The 26,641-nt window shown below is 35.9% G+C and overlaps 1 protein-coding gene and 1 long non-coding RNA gene across 5 annotated transcripts in view; both read right to left on the reverse strand.

The window, feature by feature from the left end:
- The window catches only part of PIGF (phosphatidylinositol glycan anchor biosynthesis class F), a 32,732-nt gene that overhangs the window by 2,988 nt on the left and 3,103 nt on the right, over window positions 1-26,641 (reverse strand). For all 4 annotated transcript variants that reach the window (XM_061432255.1, XM_061432256.1, XM_061432254.1 and 1 more), the window contains exons 2-5: window positions 26,268-26,516; window positions 24,801-24,892; window positions 22,682-22,798; window positions 8,590-8,698 (exon numbers count right to left, since the gene is read on the reverse strand). In XM_061432255.1, coding sequence (XP_061288239.1) covers window positions 8,590-8,698; window positions 22,682-22,798; window positions 24,801-24,892; window positions 26,268-26,516 — 567 coding nt within the window. The remainder of the gene's footprint in view (window positions 1-8,589; window positions 8,699-22,681; window positions 22,799-24,800; window positions 24,893-26,267; window positions 26,517-26,641) is intronic.
- LOC133256971 (uncharacterized) lies at window positions 1,997-8,583 on the reverse strand. Its single transcript, XR_009739354.1, has 2 exons — window positions 7,852-8,583; window positions 1,997-5,821 (listed from the first exon to the last, which is right to left on the reverse strand). It is a non-coding gene; the product is annotated as an uncharacterized LOC133256971 (long non-coding RNA).

Below are 26,641 nucleotides of genomic sequence, written 5' to 3' on the forward strand. Positions count from 1 at the left end.
ATTTGGACTAACACTCGATTTTCCTCTGTTTCTCATTGCTGTGAGTTTATGCATCATCAGCCAATTGTGAGCGCCTGCACTTTGGTAAAGAGCACATTGTCAAAGTGTAGGGAGAATCACAATCCCTCATGAATCCAGCCAGATTCCAATTTGGGTTACTAAATTCTATTTTAATCACTTTGTCATTTCAGTGTGGCTCTTTGTTTCCAAACACAAAGATACATTTACACACACATTCTTCAAATAGCTGCCATACCTCACCTCCAGTGGAATGCCAGCAATGACGTAGATATTAGAAAGTTTAAAAGTTTTGCCTAAAGAGGGGTTAAAGTTTGAAACACTTGCTATTCAACATCTCAAGGAATCCATGCCATCAACAAATCAGAATGCTGGACTAACTGTGGACACTGTTTGCTAGTGACAGGTCACACTCTCCTGCTTGATTTTCCTTAAAGTAAGTAATCCTTATCTGTAACACAGTCATTTTTAACAAGAGATTTTCTTTATATAAGGGCAGACTTTCCTGATTTTTATAAGCCAAGATAGGGAATGGCACAGAGGCTACTGGAGGGAGTTGGGGTTGGGGAGGGGCGGGAGGCTGCCAACAAACCACCCTTCCTCAAACAGCTTGCTACTAACCTTCTTGTAACTGCTTTAAAACAATTTAAAAACTATCCTGTGGCAACAGATCATACTGAATTGTCAAACAATCCTAGATTTGTCACGTATTTTCATAGATTTTGAAGTTTTCCATTTAAATTATCATCTCACATACAGAGATGTTTCTATTTATCGTTCCTCATACTACAAATAGGATTAGAAACACACACACGGTATCTATTGAACAGACAATTCAACTTCGTTGCTATAAACGTCTCCAAATGATGGTCATCTGAGATGGAGCTACATAATTATCTTGTTTTGTTTAAGGAAAATAGAAAACTCAAAGACATTCATGTAAAAGTCACATGTGTTTATCACCAAAGGACCATCTTTTTATCCAATTTTTTATAAATGTAAAATTTTTTTTAAAAATCACTAAATAAAAGAAAATTTTCTGTTGCATAACAAAAGATAATATAGTGCAATTGGGTAAAATTACTATAGTTACTGTCAAAAAGAAAAACTTCACAAAAATGAGTAGCTACATCATGTGAAGAAAGTGCCCTGCTTTACAGTACTACTATTATCCTTGCTCTAAATCAAATAATTCCGTATTTGTCTCAGCACTTGAAAAAAGTCAGTGTTCGCTTAAAATAATCAGCATTAACAAAGGCCTGATACATAGGATCTTAGTACATGGTACTGGCAATAGGTTATTTTTCTCTTAGAAATAAAACAATTTCACCCTAATAAGCTTTAAAAAACTTTTGAAATAATACAGATATGTGTTTTTCTGTTACAAAAATCATTATTATTGCTGCTTGAAAGACACTTCAAAATTATATAAGCTTATTTCTACCTGAAGACCACACTACATTCTTCTGATCAGGCACTGCTATAAAACTCTGCTTTACATTTTGGAAAAGGAAAATGTACTAATATACAAAGTTTGAAAGCATTTTCTAAGTAGTAGAGAATAGTATTCTCTATGTGTGTATATATATATATATATACATATATATATTCTGAATCACTTTGCTGTACACCTGGAAGTAACACAACATTGTAAATCAACTATACTTCAAAAAAAAAAAAAAGTTAACAAAAAGATGACCCTAGGCAAGTCGCCTAACCTTTCTGTGCCTTGGTTTCTTATCTGCAAAATGAGGATCACTGTAAAACTCACCTCACAGGGTTACTGTAATGACCAAATGAGGTAAAGTCCTATGTGGTACCCACAATCATACCTAAAACACAGGTCTGGCACATAGGACAAGTGACCAATCAATGGGTTACAATGGATAATCTTTCAGTTCATATTTTTAAACAGGCACATATGAAGTAAGTTGTAATTACAATCTACAACACTATCATTCCTCAAATACACCATCTCTAAAGCATTTCTAAAAAACTACACCTAATATATACAGCAGAAATTTCTATCATTTTTAAGAGTCTTCATTTGAATGGCTCTTTTCATTCAAAACTATGTATTGATAGCCCCTACTATAAACCAAGCAATTAAGGGGCAAACTAAGATTCTTTTTTAGATAAATTTCAATAACACAAACTAAAAAATGTGTTGCAATATAATTTTTGGAGAGGTATGTGATCTGAGAGATCTCAAGGGAAAACTGACTTATCTGCAGATCAGAAAACCTAGAAACACTTAGAACAACCCACAACCATTAGGATTACTGACTCTTTCAGATAAAAATGAAGATAAAACCCAGGCAATTCTAAATTTCACACAAACTACTTTTTACTATGTTTTGTTTATCGTGCTTACCATAGATTTACATTTGCATGACTGATACAATTCATCTTTCAAAACCGACTTACTTCCAAACTTCACCTGGTTTTAGATGATTGTGTGTATTTTCTTCTGAACCTGGTTTTAACGCTGTGTTTCCCAGATGCACATAAAGTAGATGCTGCCGTCTTGTGTAAGAATACACAAGCAGATGAGTCTACTCATCGGGGTAATTTCTCTGCTTGGTTGTAACTCAGAGTTGGTTGGTCCAGAGTTGGTTGTAACTCTGCTCTGAGCCATGATTACTCTACCACTCTCCTGTGACTAAGAACACAGATTTAGGAAGAGCTATTTGTGGAGAGGTCCACAGTCTCCAGGCTGGAACTTCTTGTTAAAGTGTCGATGTAAGGTCCCTGCCAGGACCATGCAAATGAGTTTCACCTCAGCCAGCACTCTCCTCTATCACATGGAAGTCCTACTGGCATATCATTTTCAGTATCACTGCCCTACAATGAACCCACCTTTTAAATCGCAAACCACTTTCTATCAGTTAAGTATTAGTATTTTTCCCATGCTTGAAGTATGTAACTCACATTCATATAAATTAATATTTTATTTTGGTTTGTCTAAAACACTGTGTAAGACCTTTAGTAACAGAAACACCAATTAACCTAAAAATATGCACTCTTTCAATAATTAAATCCATAATCTTGGCTTCATCCCTTTCTCTACCATTATTTGCTGTGATTCATTTAATTTTCCTAATGATCTCCAGCATCAATTTATTAAAGTATTACCTGTGGCACCTGTGACTTTTAATAATGAATATATGTCTCACAGATATTAATTTTTAAACCTGATAAAACCAGAGAAAACAAAAAAAAATTTTTAAATACAACAATGCCTCATTTATCTGGTATCTGATGGGAATAAGTACAAATATTTAACAGTTTTAAATTGTTTTAAAGACAATCTCCATCCATTTTACATTTTAACTTTATAAGAAACAAATACACTCAGAAGAGATTTGATTATGTGTTCAATTCCATTTTGGAGATAGTAGAACTGGAAGTCCAGAGTTTAAAGGTATTTGTTGGTATTCTAGGTACAAAATCCTCATTTATTAGCTTCAAATACTCTCCTACAAATATATTAAATTTTTTGGTCTAACATACACTACCAGTTGAGTGGTTGTGGCATTTAAATGAGATCCTCATGTGGGGAAAGAAATACAATATAATAATTACTCGACCTTTTTCAAAAAAATCTAAGCCCTGGCCATTGTTAAAGAAGAACAGGGATAAAGAGAATCATGGTGTCCTGGAGCACTGGATTCCGAGTCTTCCTCTAATCAGTCAAGAAATGCTGAACAAGATGCATACTCCTCTCCTGACACTTGGCTCTCTTATGTGTAGAAATGAGGATGAAACCTACCTTGCACTATGGTTACCAGGATTAAGTTACTTGTGTGACAGTGCCAAGCCCCATGCCTGGTACATAAAGAGATACTGTGTTTTCCTTCTATTGCCATCTGAAATGTCAGATAGGATTGAAAATTAAGTGAAATCCAAATACCCTAAATACCCAAATACCAGAGAAACAAAAAGATGAGTTAACAATCCACTCTACCAATTTAAGGACTGTTGTGCAGAATGAATAAAACAAGCACATTCTCTGGAGAATTCAAATAATGAATTGGCCGTTTTTTGGGAATGCTAAGAAAAAACAGTCATTAACCTACTCCTTTTATAGGTCACAAATGCCTATAACATCAGTTAAGCAGTTAACTGTAGGGTTCTAAACTAAGTAATTCAGAATTATTTAATCCTCACTAGCAAGTGTCAGCAGAGAAGGCAATGGAAACCCACTCCAGTACTCTTGCCTGGAAAATCCGATGGACGGAGGAGCCTGGTAGGCTGTAGTCCATGGGGTCACAAAGAGTCAGACACTTACTGAGCAACTTCACTTTCACTTTTCACTTTCATGCACTGGAGAAGGAAATGGGAACCCACTCCAGTGTTCTTGCCTGGAGAATCCCAGGGACGGGGGAGCCTGGTGGGCTGCCGTCTGTGGGGTCACACAGAGTCGGACATGACTGAAGCGACTTAGCAGCAGCAGCAGCAACAAGTGTCAGAGCCAGGGTTTGAACCCAGTAATTTGATGCCTCAGCTCTTAAAAATCCTGTTATCTACCTATTAATAAAACATGTGGGTTTAAAAACTTCATGTAAATTTCCTTTGTTTAGAATGACTAACAACAATTCTTAACTTTGTACTAATTGTTTTAATAATGTGAAGTGCTGATTTTTGGTAAGTAAAGAATTAAGATATTTTCCAGATGAAAAGCTGATAACCATATATTCTGAAAATATTTAGAGCATATTAAATCTGAATCAGAATCTAACTCACAATCTGGATCTAAATTATCATTACCAAACAATTAAATTCCAGTCCTGGTAATATTTCTGTTATAGCTTATATAGTTAATATGTACTTTGTACACAGTAAGAACTCAACAAATACTTACTGATTAGCTATTTTTATGGCAGATGGAAGCATCAAATTATAATGTAAATAGATTTTCCATAGTCAAAAATCTTGTCAGTTACTGCAGCTATAAGTTTTCTCTGGGGGTGAAGAAGCCAGTCTGGGTTATGGACAATTCAATGTTTATAATGTAATAATTAAGGCAGGGAAGAGAAGCAAGATGACTTTGAATTACTTTCAAAGAAAACAATAAAGATGACCAACAACAGAGTGGGTAGCCATCAACCATATTCTCTTTCACCAAATTCTCTTGCTGCCTCCTAGAAATGGAAGGCTTCCTCCAATTATATAAAGATGCCTGGAATCTTTCGTCAATTGTCATTACTTAAAATTATTTAAAATTCCTATTAGTTAAGTGAAAAAACCTTTTCATTAAGGTTATGTATTTTCAATGGGCCTTTCCAGTCACTAAATTCTGAAACAACTTAAAAACTATAAGCATTCTTGAACTTGCTCAATACAGAACTCACATCATTATATAATCTTATGCTTGGCCTCGGGCACTTTATACACAGTCAGATTGAGTACAAAGTAGAAAAATGGAACTACAATATGTGACAGTTTTTGTGAGGTGGTTTGTGTGTATGTGTTTTTAAAGAAAGTGTAATTGCTTAACCAGATACTCTTGCTTCTCCAAGTTTACTTCTTTTTATTAAACATGAGTAAAATCAGATCACAACCCAGAAAAGCTTGCTTTACCACAAACATATCAAATCTTTATTGGGCTACAGGAATACAGAACTAAAATCTCTTCCTAATACTATAATATTAAAGTTTAAATAATAAAGTATAGACAGAGGTTTTCTTCTTCTGAAATTCTACTTTAGAAAAACCTCCATTCTGAAGTAATGCCATAATCTTTTATCTGGTTTATTGTTTCTCTGGCAGATTCTGTCAGCATCATGAGCCACACTGAGTACTTATTGTGTAGTTAGGTTTACAAAGGAAAAAAAACAGAACAGAAAACTTTGATGAAAATAAAAAGTGAAAAAAAAAAAGACATCATTTCTCTAGTTTATAATTGCTAAATTAGTAAATAATCACTAAACTGGGGAGGGGCAGGTAATTATTATGTGAATAAAAGATGATTAATTATATATCACTTCTAACATATCTATCATAATTTTAAAAGATGATAGTGAATACATATCTATCATAATTTTGAAAGATGATAGTAAATAAGTGGCTCATTAACTTGGAATACTCTTAAAACAACACAATAGTAAAGATTATTAAATAACCAGTAATAGTCCAGTCAAATGAAACATTCCTAATGAAGACCAACATTTGTTACATACTAAATTAGCTAGCTAGAAATTTTTTTTAAAGTCGATAATTCAAGTAGAAAATTTATATTAATTTTAAAAGTCTGATACCATTAATTTGGATCCAGTTCACCTCTTACTGTAAATAAGAATTGAGGTAGAAAAATGAGAGTCACTAGCTAGAAGCCTAAACAATCAAAAATGGATAATTGGATTGTAAATAACTGAAATATATATTTTCTTCACAAACCTAAACCCGATTTTAGACAGATGCATCTGCTCCCCATAATTCAATATCTACTTCTGCATCGTCTTTTTTGCCTGTCGTTCCCCCCACCTTTGGCTGCACCACATAGTATGTGGGATCTTAGTTTCCAAATCAGGGATCAAACCCATGTACCCGGCACCAGATGGCGAAGTCTTAACCACTGGACCACCAGGGATGTCCCTGCATAGTCTTAAGACGATTTATACAGGTCTAAGATGCAAAGAGTCAACTCGTTGGAAAAGACCCTGATGCTGAGAAAGATTGAGGGCAGGAGGAGAAGGGGGCAACACAGGATGAGATGGTTGGATGGCATCACCGACTCAATGGGCATGAGTTTGAGCAAACTCCAGGAGACAGTGAAGGACAAGGAAACCTGGTGTGCTGTAGTCTATGGGATGGCAAAGACTTGGACACGACTTAGCAACTGAACAACAACAACAACAAGATATCAAACTTTTACACTCCAAAATATTGCATCTATATGCAAACTAACAAGCTAATTACACGTTACCTTACCAACTCATAAGCTGATGGCCCATGGTGCGTTATATACTGATACTTTGTATTAGATTTAATTTCATATATCTGAAATAAGGGATTAAGACACAATTTCCTATGTACACTTTTCAGTGATTTTGATTGTCCTCCAATCTAGAAATTATGACACTATTGAATGAAATTAAGTTTCATAAGATGGTAACTTGAGTACAAATGAATCTCTATTTCCCAGCAATCACTGAGATGGCCAAGAGAATATAAAAGAAACCTTTATTAATACTATAACCTTGGGAATGGTATCAGTGACATCACACATGCCAAACCTCCAGGGATTTCTATAACATATAAGTAGGTGAAGAACTATTACAGGGAAGGGCCAACCTACCAGACTTACTGAATGTAAAACAACTCATTTGTTAGGGAAACACAACATCTAATAGAAACCACAAAGAATGGACTTAAAAAGTAGGCAGTTAAGTGCAAGGCATACAATCTAGCTCCCTCAGTGGCCTTTGGAAAGTGAGACACGTATCAGAGATTCACTACCTAGGAATTTATTTTAAAGAGAAAACTGGACAAACTAAGAAAAATTTAAGGAGAAAACTGGACAAAACTGCCAGGATGTATGTTTTATGATAATTATGGTAATTAATAATAGTGAAAACTGTAAATAATCTAAATATCCATTCATAAGAAATTCATATATGATTTTACACAAATAATACAGTATTACACCCATGCAACTTGTTGCTGACATGGAACGAATTCCACAATATACTGCTGAAGGGGAAAGAAACAGATTAAAAATAGTATGTGTACTATGAATAGTTATACAGAGAGAGAGCTGCAAAGATTGTCACCAAAACACAAATGGGAGCTGCCTCTGGGTGGCTGGATATTTGATAATTTTTAACTTACTTTTTATAATTATTAGTACTGCTGAAGTTTTCTAAATAAATGTATACTGTCTTTGTAATCAAGAGAAAAATTCTCATTTTGGAAAAAGAAAGTATATTTATTTTTTAATACTAAGCTTGATTTAGGAGAAATTATCTTGATAATTGGAAACATCCATTAAGATACAGATTAAAAGATCTTTATCATAACGTTTATAACAGTATAATAGTAAAAATAGTTAATTATTAGCAATAACTTAAATGATCAATAGCGAATTTGTTAAATTTTAGAATAACTATATAATGATTTACTACAAAGCCATTAAAAATTACAACAAATATATATGCATCACTAGCTCAGTGACCTTGGAAATATCATATGTCCTCTAGGTATCAGTTTTCTCATCTGTAAAATGCAGATAAAAGAATACTTACGGTGCTTCACCTAGCTTAATAGCCATACCCTATTGTGATAGAAAATGAAAAATCTGATATTTATAAGTTTCCTCTAATTTCACACACACTTATTTCAAAATCAATTTTGCTATATGTTAAACAGTGCTGGAAGACAGAAACAGGCTAATCTGGATACCTGTAGCACTGAGGCCCCAATAAGTCCCCCAGATTACAGTGACAGAGGGAACCGACATCCCTACTTAACTGAACAATGAAACAATTTATATATACACTCGTTGGCGTCATCAGTTTTACCCTCACTGTACAAACATTTACTTTGCTGCTTTAAGGAGTTGAAACCAACCTGCCATGGTCTTCCCCAATCCAGTGGAATAGGAAAGGCTCCAAGCCATATTCCTACAAAACTAGAAATTGTAGTGATCTGAAGACTATTCTCCCAAATGGACGTAACTCTGTAAAACACAAATATATAAATCATTGGTGGAACAGATCTCAGCTGCTGGGAAATCAAACAAAGAGCACGTATTAACACCATACATATGTACATGTTCTGTTCATTTCAAATAAGCATCTCAAATTGACACATAAATATTTGCTATGAATCATTAACAATTAATTGGCAAGAAGATATAAGTGGTTTTCAGCTGGAAAAGTAACATATACACATACTGAAAGTCAAATAATACAAAAGAGTATTTGCAATGAATGCTAAGTCCTCCTCTCACCCTTATTATCAACTTTGGTTCCTTTTCCCAGAAATGACTATTACCAACTAAGTACATATCCTTCTAGAAATATTGTATACACACAAAACCACACAATTTTGTTTAGAATGATACATGCACATCTACTTATATGCACACATGTATGTATAAACCCTTCAAAACAAAACTCAAATGTACCATGTCATAAACACGGTTTTGCTGTGTATCTTCCCCTGTTAACAGTTTTACTAGTATTCCATTGTCCCAAGGAAGCATCATTTATTCAACTAGTCCCTTATGGCACATTTCATTTAACAAAATCAACTCTATTTGGTAGGGAAGGAGTAGAGAATGAGAACAAAACATTACAAAAGATCCACTGCTTTGGCCTACCATTCTTATTTATTAAATGCACATCTTACAGTGTAAAGGTGGAGAGACATAATTCTATCTGTCTCTTAGAAAGTCTTGGCTTCAGTCTGCCCCTAATGGGATCACTTAACTGGGTGGAATAAGAATCTCATTACAGTGGAGTAAACCAGTCCCCAAAAATGCAGTAACTGGAGTCCAAATATTCAATTGTTTCAAATGCAGTGTTTAGTTATTCTGAAGTTTATGAAAAGCAGTTTCTTCTGTTAGTGTGGTAAAGGGGGGAAACATTTGCTTTGTTAGATGACTGCTTTAGAAACAGGCTAATGACTATACACAAAAGTACCCTGAATTAAAACCATCCAGAATGACAAGTCAGTCCATAAACCAACATCCCATCACCTACCCATCTCAGTACTGCCTTTCCCTCACCTACACGAGTTAAGAGCTTCAGCCTGTTTCTATTGAAAACTGGGGCTGGAAGAAGATTGGAGGCAATCCCCATACATCCAAATCTGTGTTATTTGTTGGGCTTAATTGTTCTTCTCTATTTTGTGTAACACTTAAAAATAAAAGTCGATTTCTTCAACTAACATTCAACAGAACAGAGATCTATTCCAGTCTTAAGAGGTGAAAAAACTGATGAGTTGAATGTAAAGAGAGAATTGTACGATTCAGGCAATTTAAAGGTTTGTCTAAGGTAATTTTTTACTTTATGTTGCTGAGAAATGTTGACTTCCTTTCACCAAAACACACACTTCTTGGCATTGCAATGTGTAAAGTGATTTGCCGAGAGACACAAAATTGAGAGCAGAGTTTACTTTCTGCTAAGAAGAGTTTTACTTTTTTCTTTTTTTATGAAAGGAAGTTCAGCTGAATTTGGAAGAATGAGCGGTATTTGGTCTTGAAGAAATGGAGAAAGAGATATACTGTAGGTTAAAAGAACGTAAGTAAAATTGGTTGAGCCCAAGTGGAAGAATGGGTAACAACACTGGAAAAGTAGGTTACAGTAGGATTTTTAAAAAAATAATGGCTTTATTGAATACAGTTTAAAAAAAATGCTACAGAGAAACCTTTTCCAGCCATACGATTCACTTAAAGTGCACAATTCAATGTTTTTAGTATATTAACAGAATTGCACAATCACCCACAAAACAAAAGCCTTTATATTAGCAGTCACTCCCAATTTCCCCTTCCCTCTAGATCACTAATCCACTTTCTGTCTCTATGGATTTGCCTATTCTGAACATTTCATGCAAATGAAATCAATGTGTGGTCTTCTGCGACTGGATTATTTCACTTAGCACAGTTTCCAAGGTTCATCAATTTTGTAGCACGTAAAAATGTCATTCCCTTTTATTGCCAAATAATATTTTGTTATACACATATATCACATTTTATTTTTTCCACACATTAGTTGATGGACACCTGGGTTGTTTTGACTTTTTGGCTATTACATCTAATGCTACTACAAACATTCATGTATAAGTTTTGTGTGGACATATATTTTTCTTGGGGATATACTAAGGAATAGACTTGCTGATAACTCTGTGCTTAACCTTTTGAGGAACTGCCAGACTATAGTCCAAAGCAGCTGAGCTATTTTATGTTCCCATCAGTAGTGTATGTGGGTTCCAATTTCCAGATTCTTGCTAATACTTGCTACTACTGATTATAGTCATCTTAGTAGTGATGAAGCGGTATCTCATTGTGGTAGATTTAGGCTTAGGATTTTATAAAAGCCTTAAAAGTCAAATTTTTTTAAGTCAAAAGAAGTCTCTGAAGGTTTTAAATCCAGTCAGCAATATGAGTTAAGTCTAATAAGATCTATGTACACGTCTAATCTGAGCTCCAAGTTCCTTGGGCTAAGGGGCAAGATCCATGTCATCACACTTTTTTTTTCATTGTTATAAGCACACTTGTGGTCATCTTATATTTGTTAAAATAAAGGCAAATATCCAAGAAAAGTGAAAATGAAAGTGAAGTCGCTCAGTCGTGTCCAACTCTTTGCGACCCGTGGACTGTAGCCCACCAACCTCCTCCGTCCATGGGATTCTCCAGGCAAGAATACTGGAGTGGGGTGCCATTTCCTTCTCCAGGGAAGGGCAAATATCCAAGAGGTTGTCCTCTATTTTGTTTGTTTGATGTATGAAGAGTGTTTATGATCTTACGTACAACAAATGCATAAAAAAATGGAACCAAGACCTAATTTAAAAATTAGAAGAAATCTGTAGCCTATCTTTTTAAAATTAAAAAGCCTGAGGCACAACTGTGTTCCTGTGAGTGCCCTACACCATCTCGTGAATTCCCTTTGCCTCTCTCAGTGCTCCTGGGTCTTCATTTTCCTGAATTTCAAGACGTCTTCCTTCTATCGTCCCCTTCTTTTAAAGTACATCCTTTAACATATTCCTGAGAAAATGTAGGGGGAAAACAGATTTTAGAGATGTTTAAAGTCTGACAGTGACTTTACTATAATTGTTGGCAATCATTTTGTCTCAGAATGTTGAAGGCATTTGCTCCATTGTTTTCTGATTCCTGCTTGAGAAGTTCAGGGCCATCTGGCTCCCAGTTCTCTGTAAGTAACATGTTCTCTACACCCCACCTCCCACCATCCTTTCTGGGAGCCTCTAGAATCATCTCTTTATTTCTTGTTATCTAAAATTTCACATTAACATGTCTTGGAGTGGGTCTTTTCGTCCATTATGCCAGAAATACATATGGGCTTTCTTAATTTAGACTCTCAGGTTTTTAGTTCTTGAAATTTTCATTTGAAGACTTGCTGTTTGATGCCCAGGTCCCTTAAGAATTTTGTTTTTCTTACTCTTTTGCAGGGGATACTATCCTTATGAATTAATTCCCTAATCTTCTTACTTTTTAACTCATTTCCCATATCTTTGCCTTTTTGTTTGACTAAAGGATCTTTTCAACTTTGTCCCTACTTCTGTTGAATTTAATTCCCAAGAAGCTTTCTTCTCTGAATATTCCTTTTGATTACCTCCTGTTCACATTTATGGATGTAAAAATATGTATTTTTTAAAGTTATCTTCTGGTTCTTACACTGCTTTTATTTCCACTGAGTTTTCTTGTTGTTTCCATTTCTGGTTTTCAGCTTAGAGGTGTTCTTCAAATGTCTAGTGATTCTTCAGTTACCATTCTACTTAAATGTAAAACACTATATATGAAATGTCCAGAAAAGGCAAATTTATAGAGACAGAAAGTACTTTAGTGTTTACCTGGGATGGAGAGTAAGGGGGTGGGTGGGAGAGAAGGGTGGGAATGGAGAACGACTGTTGACAGGTATTTCTTTTGGGGTGATGCAATGTTCTTAGATTGTACTGACAGTTACAAAACAGTACCTACGCAAAAAAAACTATTGAGTTATACATTTTATTGCTTTATTTTTTGGCCGTTATGTGGGATCTTAGTTACCCAACCAGGGATTGAACTTCTGTCCCCTGCAATGGAAGCGTGGAGTCTTAACCACTGGGCCACCAGGGAAGTCCCCTTGAACTGTACGCTTTAAATGGGTGAGTTTTATAGCTTGAAGTTATATCTCAATAATGTGCTTTTTAAAAAGACAACAAAAAAAGTGAAACTCTAAACAGCTGGCTGGCTGATCACTGTACACAAATAGCATGATTCAACTGATGGGCTTCACTGTTCCAGGAACTGGGTAGGAACCCTGCCTGTTAAGAGAAATCTCAAATGTCAGTATCTATAGGTGTTTTGGGACCATTTTTCTCAGAGAGAAATCATTTCAGTGTTCTACCTAGATGGTATAAGCCTGGCTGTCAGTGTTCTGGGCCTAGAAGATAAAAAGGACTAGGCATAAGGTACAGACTCATTGCTTAGTATGTAGAATTTTGTTTAAGGCTTCCTGAAGAGGTTGTAGCAACTAGGCTCAGGATCTGGGGGTAGCCGGAGTGGTTGGGGGTGCATCTTCCTCCATCTTCCCTTCACCCACTGTATAACTATGATATTTATACAGTATTTATATTCTGTTCTGAACTCTAATTCATTGATATAGTAACCCCCTTATATATGCACTCAGTAATTCCTTCATCTGGGGGAACTGTCTTCTATCATATCTTTGAGTTATTTTTTGCTTTGTATTTTAGGGGTACTGAAACAGTGTCAGACTTTATTTTTCTGGGCTCCAAAATCACTGCAGATGGTGACTGCAGCCATGAAATTCAAAGATGCTTACTCCTTGGAAGGAAAGTTATGACCAACCTGGACAGCATATTAAAAAGCAGAGACATTACTTTGCCAACAAAGGTCCGTCTAGTCAAGGCTATGGTTTTTCCAGTGGTCATGTATGGATGTGAGAGTTGGACTGTGAAGAAAGCTGAGCGCTGAAGAATTGATGCTTTTGAACTGTGGTGTTGGAGAAGACTCTTGAGAGTCCCTTGGACTGCAAGGAGATCCAACCAGTCCATCCTAAAGGAGATCAGTCCTGGGTGTTCTTTGGAAGGAATGATGCTAAAGCTGAAACTCCAATACTTTGGCCACCTCACGCGAAGAGTTGACTCTTTCGAAAAGACCCTGATGCTGGGAGGGATTGGGGGCAGGAGGAGAAGGGGATGACAGAGGATGAGATGGCTGGATGGCATCACCGACTCGACGGACATGAGTCTGAGTGAACTCCGGGAGTTGATGATGGACAGGGAGGCCTGGCGTGCTGTGATTCATGGGGTCACAAAGAGTCGGACACGACTGAGTGACAGAACTGGAACTGGAACTTGTCTTAAGTGATCTCCTTTGTATGTTCTCTATATTTATCATTTCTTCTCTAATTGCTTTATTCTTCCCAACCCCCATTAGCTTTCATTCATTTTGATTAGCTCAAACCTTTTTTGCTGCTACAACTTGATTTTCTAATTTATCTATGTTTCTAATTTATGATCTAATAGTATGATCTGGATTCTGAATTTATTTCATTAATTTTTCAATTTCCTTCTCCACCTCATTTTCTTTAATTATCTCATCTTTGAGCTCTTATTTTATTGCATTAATATCCTTAATAACATTTTTTTCAGTGGTAAACTGTGTGGAGCTTTTTTGTTTTTGTTCCTTGGGTAGTATTTTCTTCCAGGCTGAGTTCCTTATCTTCTACACGCCTTTTTCTTCTTCTATAGTTTGTTTTTAGGCATTGTCAGACCATTTCTTTTCAACTTGCCCATACTTCATATGGTCAGGCTGCCCAAACTACCCATTTGTTTGGATAAAACAAATGTGTTATTTGAAGCCGCCTTTCTATCTTAACCAACATCAATTTTTTAAGTCTTGAAGTTGCATTTTGAGGACTGGATGTTCTTTTCTATCAAATTTTCGGTGACATGAGGCAGAAGGAAAGAATGGAGGCAGAGAGCCAAGGCAAGGGAAATGGTGTCTTTGCAATATAATCAGAAATATTCAGCTGCAATTTAATGAATGGTGGTTCTACAAATTAACAAAAATTTTGACCAGGGCTTATGTATCCCATTAGGAATCAGATGAAACTACAGTAGAACAGTCTGCTTCCTGGGTAAAACCCAGTAGGCAGCAGCCCTGGGAGACTGATAAAGAGTATAAACAGCACTGATGGGGGTTCAGGGAAGCTGGCACTCTGCTGAGGTGTCTGCATGTGTTTGAGTTTTGATGATGATGTGTGTGCTCAGTTGTGTGATATAAGGTCAGATGTGCTCAGATGATGTGTACAATTCTTTGCAACCCCATGGACTGTAGCCTGCCAGCCTCCACTATCCATGGATTTTTCCAAGCAAGAATACTGGAGTGAGTTGCCACTTCCTACTCCAGGGGTCTTCCAACCCAGGTATTGAACTTGGGTCTCCTGCACTGGCAGGCAATTCTTTACCACTGTGCCACCTGGGAAGCTATATGTGTGTATATATATATATATGTATATAATAATAAAGTATATATATTGTGTGTGTATATATTTCAAATTAGAATTTTAATTTGGTGATGTCTATCAACTTCTTTTGACCTAGGAATTCTACTCCAGAAATCTGGTATACAGAAATCACTGTACAAGTATACAAAATTATATGGTACAAAGATGTTCATAACAACATTATTTATATCATGAAAATTTGATAATAGCCCTCAATAGGAAATGAGTTAAATCATGGTACATGGAATACTTATAATGATGATTAGTTGCCAACATTCATCTCATTTCTGATGATTAGGCTAATTAAATCATGGTGATCCCATTCTTTCCCAATGATTAGTTTAGGAAGATTTAAGGAGAGAAGAGAAGTTGCTGCCATTTCCCTACCAGCCCAATAAGTGAGAAGTAAAGCAAATTATAAAGCAGTGACTAGTATAACCAGTTTTATTTTTAAATTACATATATTTTTTTCATAGATAAAATCTGGAACATATAAAATCTGTTAGTAACAGCTGTTCTTTTTAACTTTTGATATTTTTCTATTATTTGAATTTTTATAATATTCTTTTGTAAAAAACAAAAAGCATAAATTCCTTTCTAGTCACTGATTTATAGCAGCACTGACATTGATTTATTTTCATTTTATAAATTTCCATAATAAAGCCATTGGAATTCGATGGTTAATGGCTAATTTCTTCATAGTTAAGTTCTATATATATATATATGATTGAGAATAGAATACATAGTGCACTATTCTGCAAACAAACTTAGAAGTGACTGAATATTACAGATCAGTCTTCGTGACAGTGAGTTCTAAGTAAATGTCCACATTATTTGACTCCACTGAAATTCATTTAATCAAATATTAATTGAAATAAATAAACCATTTCAAATGCCTACTATCTATGTTCCAGACACTGTATCAGTCATCTGAGATAGTTAACAATAAATACTATGGCTCAGACAGGCTGTCACCACAACAGTGCTTGTTTAGATGGAGTTGATCTTTTTAACTGTTGATCTCTATCTAAAAAAGAGGCACTAAACAACTCCTCCTAGTGGCTAAAGATATTTACAGAAATCTTACATAAACTTTCCCCTTCCCCCACTGAATAAATATTAAAACCAATGCCTCTTTGCTACTAAATTTTTGTACCCACATTAAGACTAAATTACCTAATTTTAATACATATAAAAATTGGTCATTCACCATCCTTTCACTTTTAATGTCCACAGTGGTTTTTTTCAATATAAAGTCCATTTCAACACAAAGATGGCAAAAAGAGGCCTATTGTTTTCACTATACAAATAGGGCTTATAGGCTGTCTTTACCTTGGCAAGATAATCACAGATTCAGGAACGTATTCAGAAATTAAACTTTTTCATTTCATGAAAAGTGATCAGATTCTGAAACATTCAAATAAAAGCATAAAATAAACTGATAAAAGAAAAAGCAAACTTGAATGAAAAATGTAGGATGAAGATAGTCGAATTATTATTTTCCTTTATAAGGAAGTCGACAAATGGAAAAAAAAAAAAAGGCCCCACAATAATTACAACACCAAAGCAACAAATGGAAGTAAACTAGTCCAGTACTCTTCCTGGAAAAGCCCATGGACGGCGGAGCCTGGTGGGCTGCAGTCCATGGGGTACCTAAGAGTCAGACATGACTGAGCGACTTCACTTTCACTTTTCACCTTCATGCATTGGAGAAGGAAATGGCAACCCACTCCAGTGTTCTTGCCTGGAGAATCCCAGGGACGGGGGAGCCTGGTGGGCTGCCGTCTATGGGGTCACACAGGGTTGGACACGACTGAAGTGACTTAGCAGCAGCAGCAGCAGTACAAATTGAGTATATTCAGTAATAAAGTATACCAAAAAGAAGTCGCTAGAATTTTTTAGGAAACCAAATGACTTTTCTATCTTCAAGCCTCTTTAAAATAGCATTCTTTAAAAAAAAAAAAAAAAAATTTACAATAATTTTACATGCCTTTAAGAAAAAGTCTTGTGAAAACAGTGTCATTTAATTACATATTCAATCTGAATAGTGTCCAACTGGCCCTTCACTCTTGGGATGCATCTCTTACATAGTTCTCAAATTCAGAGCTTTGGTGTCTTCAGTCTTTATTTGATTATCATCTACTCAGTGTTAAACATGCAAATAAATACACTAAAAATTAGGATATAATGATATTTCACTTAAAATAGTACAAAATATTGATTCAATACTGAACAAGATCTCAGCCCAATTCCAAGCTATTCATACTCAACACCTGAATTAGTTATATTTCCAAAATAATACAAGGGCCTACTTTAAATAAGCAAAACAAAAGGAAAAAACTCTACAAAAATCAATAATTTAAGGAGGTTATACAGAACATATGATCTCAGCCTAATTCCAAACTGAGCTATTCATACTCAACACCTGAATTAGTTATATTTCAAAAATAATACAAGGGCCTACTTTAAATAAGCAAAACAAAAGGAAAATACTCTACTATGTTTTGTATACTAAAACACAGGATGAATGATAAAAATTTAAAGTTCTAAAATCTTCAGTCAGTACTTTAAGGTATTTAAAATACTTTCAGTGAATTAGAACTATAGCATAAGTACTTCAAACCAGAACTTTAATTTCTGCTGAAAATGATTACTGGTTAGGGAGAAAAGTATTATTCATATGTTCTATATAACCTCCTTAAATTAGAACATTATTTTAAATTCAAGTTGTAACTCAATATAAATAATGTTAATATATTCAAATAATTTCAAAATAACACACAAGTCATTGTTTTTCTTAGGTATTTCATACTAACAGTGCAGAATCACCAGATCTTTGAATTTTTAAAATTTTTTGCATAAAAGTGAACATTTAAGGCTAACTCTAACATTAAACAAGTTACTGTATCAGATTATTTCCTACCTCATTCAAAATTGGACATGTGACATATTTATACTAAATCCTTCAAGTGTGATAAAAGTGATAGGGAAGTGATAGGAGGAAACTGAAATATCACTAATGTATGGTAGAAGCATGAAGACTTAAGCTCCCCACGACAAAGTTCAAATCAACTTTACATTAAATATACTGTAAAAACCATTCTTCCTTCCCTGTGGTTGTCTATGCTTAGCACTCCTTGGTCTGTTACCTAAACCAAGAAAAGTACTAAGACAGATGGCAGTCAGGACTGGGAGCATGAAGTATACAAATGTCTCCTGACAACTGTTAATCCAGTTGACAAACATTTCTTGAGCACTTACTATTTCATAACCTCACTCAACTCTCAGGGTGGGAGGGGCAATACAGGGGCAGGGAATTAAGAGGTATAAACTATCATGTACAAAATAAGCTACGAGGATATATTGTACAACACGGGGAATGCAACCAATATTTTATAATAACTGAAAATGGTGTAAAACCTTTAAAAATTGTGAGTCACTATGCTATACACTTGTAACATATAATACAACTATACTTCAAAAAAATTATCAAAAGAAAAAGGCTCAGAAAATGTCTATATAATAAGTTCATGATAAATTACTATGAGAAACTAAGAATGGTTACTCTGTTTCCCTTCAGTTTTAAAGTTTGACTTTATTTAATTTTAAAATATTAGGAATTTATACATATTTAGTCAGTTCTGCTATAATGCTTGTTTTGAAATTTTGAATTTATTCCAATTTGATTGATATATTAAAGAACACTAGGAGTGACTTTGTCTGTGAGAAACACTGAGTGAACACAAAAACTGCACCTAGTTGAACTGAGCAGCGTATGAATACATACAACATGCACACTCCTCAAACATCTAGCAGCTAATCAAGACAGTGTTATACTAGCATCAGGATATACATTAATGGAATAAGAGCTGAAAGTCCAGAAATGGATCATGTGCTTATGATCAACTGATTTTCAACAGAGGTGCCAAGATCACTCAGAGGGATAAATGGCCTTTCAACAAATGATGCTAGCACGACTGGAAGCCACGTGCAAAAGAATAAAGTGGGAGACGCTTACTTCACACCATACATAAAAACTAACACAAAATGGATCAAAGACCCAAATTTAAGAATTAAAATTAGAAAGCTCTTAGAAGGAAACACAGGAGTAAATCTTCAACACCTTGGATTTGGCCATGTGTTCTTAAATATGACTCTAAAAGTACAAGCAACCAAAGAAAAATTAGATTTCATCAAAATTAAAACCTTGTGTCTCAAAGAACACTATCATGGAAGTGAAAAAACAACAGACAGAAAGAGAGTAAATAATATTTGCAAAGCATACATCTGATAAAGGGCTTGTATCCAGAATACATAAAGAACTCTAACAACTTAACAATAAAAACATAAAAAACTCAATTGAAAAATGAGCAAAGGATCTAAAGAGATATTTCTTCAAGGAATACATATAACAGCCAATAGGAACAGGAAAAGATGCTTGACCTCACTAGTCAAAAGGGAAATACAAATAAAAAACACAAATAGATAATACTTCACACCCATAAGGATAGCATTAATTAAAAAGTCAAATACTAACAGCTGTTGGTGAGGATGTAGGGGGATTGGAGCCCTCACACACTGCTATGGACATGTAAAATGGAACAGCCACATTGAAAAAGTCTGGTGGTTCTTCAAATGATTAAATGTGGAGTTACCATATGACCCAACAACTCCACTGCTTGGCATACACTCAAGTAAAATAAAAACATTTATCCATATGCGTTACTTATCTTGATCTTGAAATCATTCTGCAATGTATATCAAATCACTTTAAATATGTATAATTTTTTATCATCAATTATTCCTCAGTAAAGTTTAAAAACATAAAATAAAAAACTGTTTCATATTTAAAAATATATCCACACAAAAATCTGCACACAGACTCCTTCAGCAACTTTTTCAGAATAGCAAAAAGTGAAAACTCAGATGTCTATCAGCTGACGAATGGATGAACAAAATGCAGTACATACCCATCCTTATTATTCAACCACAGAAAGGAATACAGTACTAACACACGCTACAACTGGCCTCCCAGGAGGCTCAGTGGTAAAGAATCGCCAGCCAAGCAGGAGACAGGGTTCAAACCCTGGGAAGGGAAGATACCCTGGAGAAGAAAAGGGCAACTCACTCCAGAATTCTTGTCTGGGAAATCCCCTGGACAGAGCAGCCTGGCAGACTAGAGTCCATGGGGTTGCAAAAGAGTCAGACATGACTTAACAACACGCTACAACGTGGATAAACCTCAAAAACATCATGATAAATGAAAATGCCAGTCACAAAAGATCACATATTATATGATTCCATTGTTATGAAATGTCCAAAACAGGCAAATCTACAGACAGTAAATAGATTAGTGGTTGCTTAGGGCTTGTTCAGTTGCTAAGTCTCTGCGACCCATGCTATATCCCACCAGGCTCCTCTGTCCATGGAATTTCCCAGGCAAGAATTCTGGAGTGGGTTGCCATTTCCCTCTCCAGGGTGCTTACGGCTAGGGGAGAGGAATAAGGGAATTATAGCCAAAGGAAACAGTTTCTTTTTTAGGTGATGAAAATATTCAAAACTGACATATCTGTTGCACATATCTGTGAATACATTAAAAATACTGAATTGGACACTATATAGGTGACATATATGGTGTCTGAATTATATCTCCATACTATTTGAAAAAAAACCTGCCTCCCAGCTGTCTCAGTTCCCCTCACGTATCTGAGCCACACCTTCCACCATCCGCCTTAACTTTTTAACAACCCTCCTTACAAGACGCAACCCCTCCCATATCTACTTGAGACACAGGTTCAATCCCAGGACTGGGAAGATCCCCTGGAGGATGATACGGCAACCCACTCCAGTATTCTTGCCTGGAGAATCCCCATGGACAGAGGAGCCTGGTGGGCTACAGTCCACAGCGTCACAAAGAGTCAGACACGACTGAACACGTGGGCACATGCTCTTCTGAATACCAAATATCTTTTATGATGTGTTACTGACCAAGTTTCTGAGTGTTGCACCTCAATCCCATTTTCTTCACAAGCTCTGTGTTTACTGCTTAGTTCTGTATAATCCAAGGATTTTTAGGTATGCATCATACAGTAGAACTGACTGTCCAATCAGATAACAATATCACTCTAAATGCACCATCGGTGCTATCATCAGAAACAGAAATCAAAGCTGGATAAATCATCAATCCAAACCAGTAAGATTTCAAATGATTTTCACTGTTTAAAATTTTCAAACTAAAATGCTAAAAGAAATCAATGCTATTTGGAATAATATGGTAATGATGTAGGAAAAGGTATTCAAACAGTGATACACTTTTGTTTTCTAGAGACTTTATGAACACTAGAAGATGGTCCTGAAGGGGTACCAACAGTATGCATTTCCAAAGGAAAAAGTCAGTAATGTATGGAGTCTCGCTACACAGCAGTATCTCTCTACTTGGGCTGTTCTCTTCCAAATCACACAAAATACCACATTCATTTCAGTTTCTATGATTTCACTCATTCCTCTATCATGCAGTGTCTCCCCTTTCCCAAGTCTCACCAAATCTCTTACTCCTGATCTAAGTCTTTCATAGATCATCCCCATTACAGCTCACTCTTCAGGGATCTCCCCTGCTACTGAGTTCCTAAAACTTTACTGTTTACACAAATTTAGTCTTATGTTTTTGCTCCTCTCATCCCTGCCCCTCGAACATCCAAGCCCCTTAGGGAGAGAATCAGCTGATTCAGACTCCAAAAACTCTGTTTGTACAAACTCTGTACAAACTCTAAACAGAGTTAAAGGCTCAAGAAGTTTTTGCTGCTGGATGATAAATAGGACAAAATCATGGGTACCAACTAACTTCCAGTTTTCTTAGTTATGACTCAACCATTTCTGATATAAGTAATTTCAATGCTTTTTAAGAAACTAAAATTTTAACTTAGTGATGCTAAAAATACATACAGCTACTAAGGGAATAAAATCCTGTAAAACCTGCACTTGGATGTCTCACCACAAAAGAGGGTGAACAACAAACTATGGTTGTTAACACTAAACATTTTTGGCTAATGAATGCCAATTCTACATAATAAGATGTATGGAAGCAATTTTATCGGCACCAATTTTATCACAGTGACAAACTGTCCCCAAGGAGTGTTTCCAAGGTTTTCTTTCAGTAGCAGTTTTCTTTTTCCACAAAAGACGAAGTGAAATTCTACCATACAGGGGAAAAAAGAAAAGCAGAGCTGCTCATGCTGAAGTGGAGGGAGAGGCCTATAGTTCTGCTTGCTTGGGTCCCCCTCGAGTGCACACAACCCTCCCCTGGTCCCAGTCCCCAGCTGCAGTGGGCCCGGAAGGCATCTCTGGGAACCATCCAGGGCTGAGAAACAGTTGCCCCGAATAGAAAAGGACCTCGTTAGTTTTTTAATACTAACTAGTCAGTTTTTTTAATACTTCAAACATCTCTAGAATATAAAATTAAAACTTACCCATTTCTACTGAAAATTCTTAGCCAGGCTTTGAAGTTTGGTCCTAACAAACATAAACAAGGTATGGTAGTAAAAGTGGACAAAATAACCGCAAGTGAAAATGTTTCCAAAGCCAACCTAGAAAAAAGGAAACCTTCATTAACTTTTTAAGAACTGTTAAACGTGCACAGACACATTTTGTGTCATTTTTATTTAAACAGATTTAATAATATAAACCTACTGTCTTACCAAAATGATGACTATAAAAAATGTTACTAATGAAATGCAAACTATAAAAAACAATCTAGCAGATATGTGGCTCTAACTATAGAATTCAGAAGTGTTAAATGCCCTTTGACACTGAAACTGTCCATTGCAAGAAAACCCACTTCTAGATCATTAACTTTTTCCTCAATAGTCTCTGGAACTTTCTATGCAACCAGTGGTTCAATTTAGCTTATACTGGAACCATATGAAGAACTAGTAAATTAGTTTCTAAGGCCTGAGAATTTGCATTTTGATAAAATGCTGACGCTGTTGGTTTTAGAACCACACTTGGAGAACCACTGCTCCAGACATCCACTCTACTCTAAATGGATTAGACAGAAAACTACCATTTCCTGTTACCAAGGGCTTATCCCCTCTCTAGAAGATAACTGCCTATTAACTTATTGTGTGTACATATAACCAGATACACACACACACAAATATATACACACACAGCTATGTGTGTGTATGTGTATTACATCACTCATTTCACCATGATCATTTATCACTGCTAAGCTGAACTTTCTTCAACTACTGTGTGCCTAAGACATATTCAAGAATCTGCCTTTCCCTAATTAAAAATTTTTCAGTTTAGAAAAGGTATTTAGTAAAATTTTACTTTTCAACTATAAACATTAGCTTATTATGTAATTAAATACAGCAAGCTGCTGCTGCTGCTGTTGCTGCTAAGTCACTTCAGTCGTGTCTGACTCTGTGCGACTCCATAGATGGCAGCCCACCAGGCTCCCCCAACCCTGGGATTCTCCAGCCAAGAACACTGGAGTGGGTTGCCATTTCCTTCTCCAATGCATGAAAGTGAAGAGTGAAAGTGAAGTCGCTCAGTCATGTCCGACTCTTAGCAACCCCATGGGCTGCAGTCTACCAGGCTCCTCCATCCATGGGATTTTCCAGGCAAGAGTACTGGAGCAGGGTGCCACTGCCTTCTCCAATACAACAATCTACTGACTTTTAAGAAAACAAACTTTTCAAGCAGTTTAGAATCACATTTACTAGGAACTGATACGCTGTTTATTTTGCCAACAAAGGTCCATCTAGTCAAGGCTATGGTTTTTCCTGTGGTTATGTATGGATGTGAGAGTTGGACTGTGAAGAAGGCTGAGCACCAAAGAATTGATGCTTTTGAACTGTGGTGTCGGAGAAGACTCTTGAGAGTCCCTTGGACTGCAAGGAGATCCAGCCAGTCCATTCTGAAGGACAATAGCCCTGGGATTTCTTTGGAAGGAATGATGCTAAAGCTGAAACTCCAGTACTTTGGCCACCTCATGTGAAGAGTTGACTCATTGGAAAAGACTCTGATGCTGGGAGGGATTTGGGGGCAGGAGGAGAAGGGGACGACAGAGGATGAGATGGCTGGATGGCATCACTGACTCAATGGACCTGAGTCTGAGTGAACTCTGGGAGTTGGTGATGGACAGGGAGGCCTGGTGTGCTGCGATTCATGGGGTTGCAACGAGTCAGACACGACTGAGCGACTGAACTGACCGAACTGATATGCTGTTTATAACTAATTTACATGTATCATTATAATCAGTTTCCTTAGAGGTTCTAAGGACTTATGATTACCAGTATCATACACTTACTGGTATATGACAATTTCTCATGTACCTCCCTCCTCAGGCAACTGGGTAACAGAAGGCTAGATAATAGGAGCATTTAGTGAATTAAGTTATTTCACTGTCTTTAAAAAAAATAAATAACACTGGCAAGGAAAGGCAATGATTTCAGTATCCTTCTGTGATCCATTAATGGAACACACCATTTTATTTCTCTAATCACCAACAGAATCAGCATTTGGTTTTACCAATGACTGTTTTAAAATATAATTGGCTTAAGGTACACATTTCAGACTTACTCTATTAGTGGTGCTCCATACAGAACAAAAATTACATGAAAGAAGAAACAAGATGTAAGAAAGTAGATACAGCATTTCAAAAATCTGGTTACCTAAAAAAAGAAATGAACAATTTAAAGAATCAAGAGTGCCTGAAGGACAGCAGATACTTTGAATTTTATCTACAAATACAACTTGGTCCCACACTGAGTGGTACAGGGGACTATTCTTTGGATTTGCTCCTGAAGTCAGATCACATATGCTTTGCACAACACTTCTAAAAAGCCTAAAAGATAAGAATAGACCTCCATATTCCACACACCTAAGCAACAGCAGAGTCAGAAAACATTTTTGTTCCTCTGCTGCTGCTGCTGCTAAGTCACTTCAGTCATGTCCGACTCTGTGCGACCCCATAGACGGCAGCCCACTAGGCTACTCTGTCCCTGGGATTCTCCAGGCAAGAACACTGGAGTGGGTTGCCATTTCCTTCTCCAATGCATGAAAGTGAAAAGTGAAAGTGAAGTCGCTCAGTCGTGCCCGACTCTTAGCGACCCCATGGACTGCAGCCTACCAGGCTCCTCCGTCCATGGGATTTTCCAGGCAAGAGTACTGAATTATGCTGTTACGCAGTATTTATGAAATATTTACCAATAAGAGTGCTAGGATACACAAAAAACAAATAGTCCTTATTGTGTGATAATGTTACACGTGAAATATTTATAGAAAATAACTATAATAAATCTTTTTCATTTTAAAACAAAATTCCTAGAAAAACTGGACAAAAAATTACAATATTAAATAATTCCCCGAATCATATTTTATGTTATTATAAAAAAGGCCTGCATGTTTGAAAATCAGTGTGTGGGACCTACTTGACTTCAAGAAGATCTAACGGTAAAACACACACTGAGCTTCTTATATCAAAGGGCAGTAAACATGTTTTAAATTACCTAATAGCATACATATAGTACTGAATAATGTTCAGTGAGGACTTTTCAAATAATAGTTGTGTTACACTGTAATAAATATTCCAGAAAATAGATTACAATATCTGAAACTTCAACTACTATTTAGTCAAGGAAGGCCATGTTTGAAACAAGAGCTACCAAGGTGGTTTATTTTATAATGTCTAAAAAACCCATTGTGTCTTTCAGAAATGCAAAAGATGCATGAAAATAAACTGAAATGTCTTATAAAGATTAAACGTGCAATTGCTACATGTTTTTATCTTCATCATGTTTTATGATGACATAAAACATGACTATATAGGTTCACAATGCTATGATATCCAATGAACTCATGGCAAGAATCTATCAAACATGATGGACAATCTTTCAGCAAGCAATACACTACTGATTTGGGGGTGAAAATATCAGCTTCTTTATTCACTGTAAATAGCCTAATAAATGCTTGACTAATACTTTATCCTTCAAGTAAAAGAAAAATTACCTACATCTAAAAATCATTTATCAAGAAATAAAGCCTTACCTTGTATGATAATGAACTTCTTTTAGAAGACACATTTGGTTTCACTACTAAATACAATACTAAATTGACGGCAGTTACAGAAACAGAACAGATGCATAACCATGTCAAGTGTGTCTCCAATATTGAAAAGTTCTCCAAGAAGAATGATGGAATGAAGATGCTTAGGATAATTGAAAATATGCATAAAAGATGGGTATACAGTAGTTTCTTGATGTCAGTATCTTTCATGGTGTTTTCTTGAGTGGCTATCTAATGAAAAACAAATTAAGAAAAGAGCATAGACAATAATGACTTTTTGCATTGTCCTAAATGCTTAGACATCTAAAAATAAGCCATGAACCAAAGTCAGTTTTCTATGGGCAAAAATGTCTAAG

Source organism: Bos javanicus, chromosome 11 (genome assembly GCF_032452875.1).
Source record: "Bos javanicus breed banteng chromosome 11, ARS-OSU_banteng_1.0, whole genome shotgun sequence".
Lineage (NCBI taxonomy): Eukaryota > Metazoa > Chordata > Mammalia > Artiodactyla > Bovidae > Bos > Bos javanicus.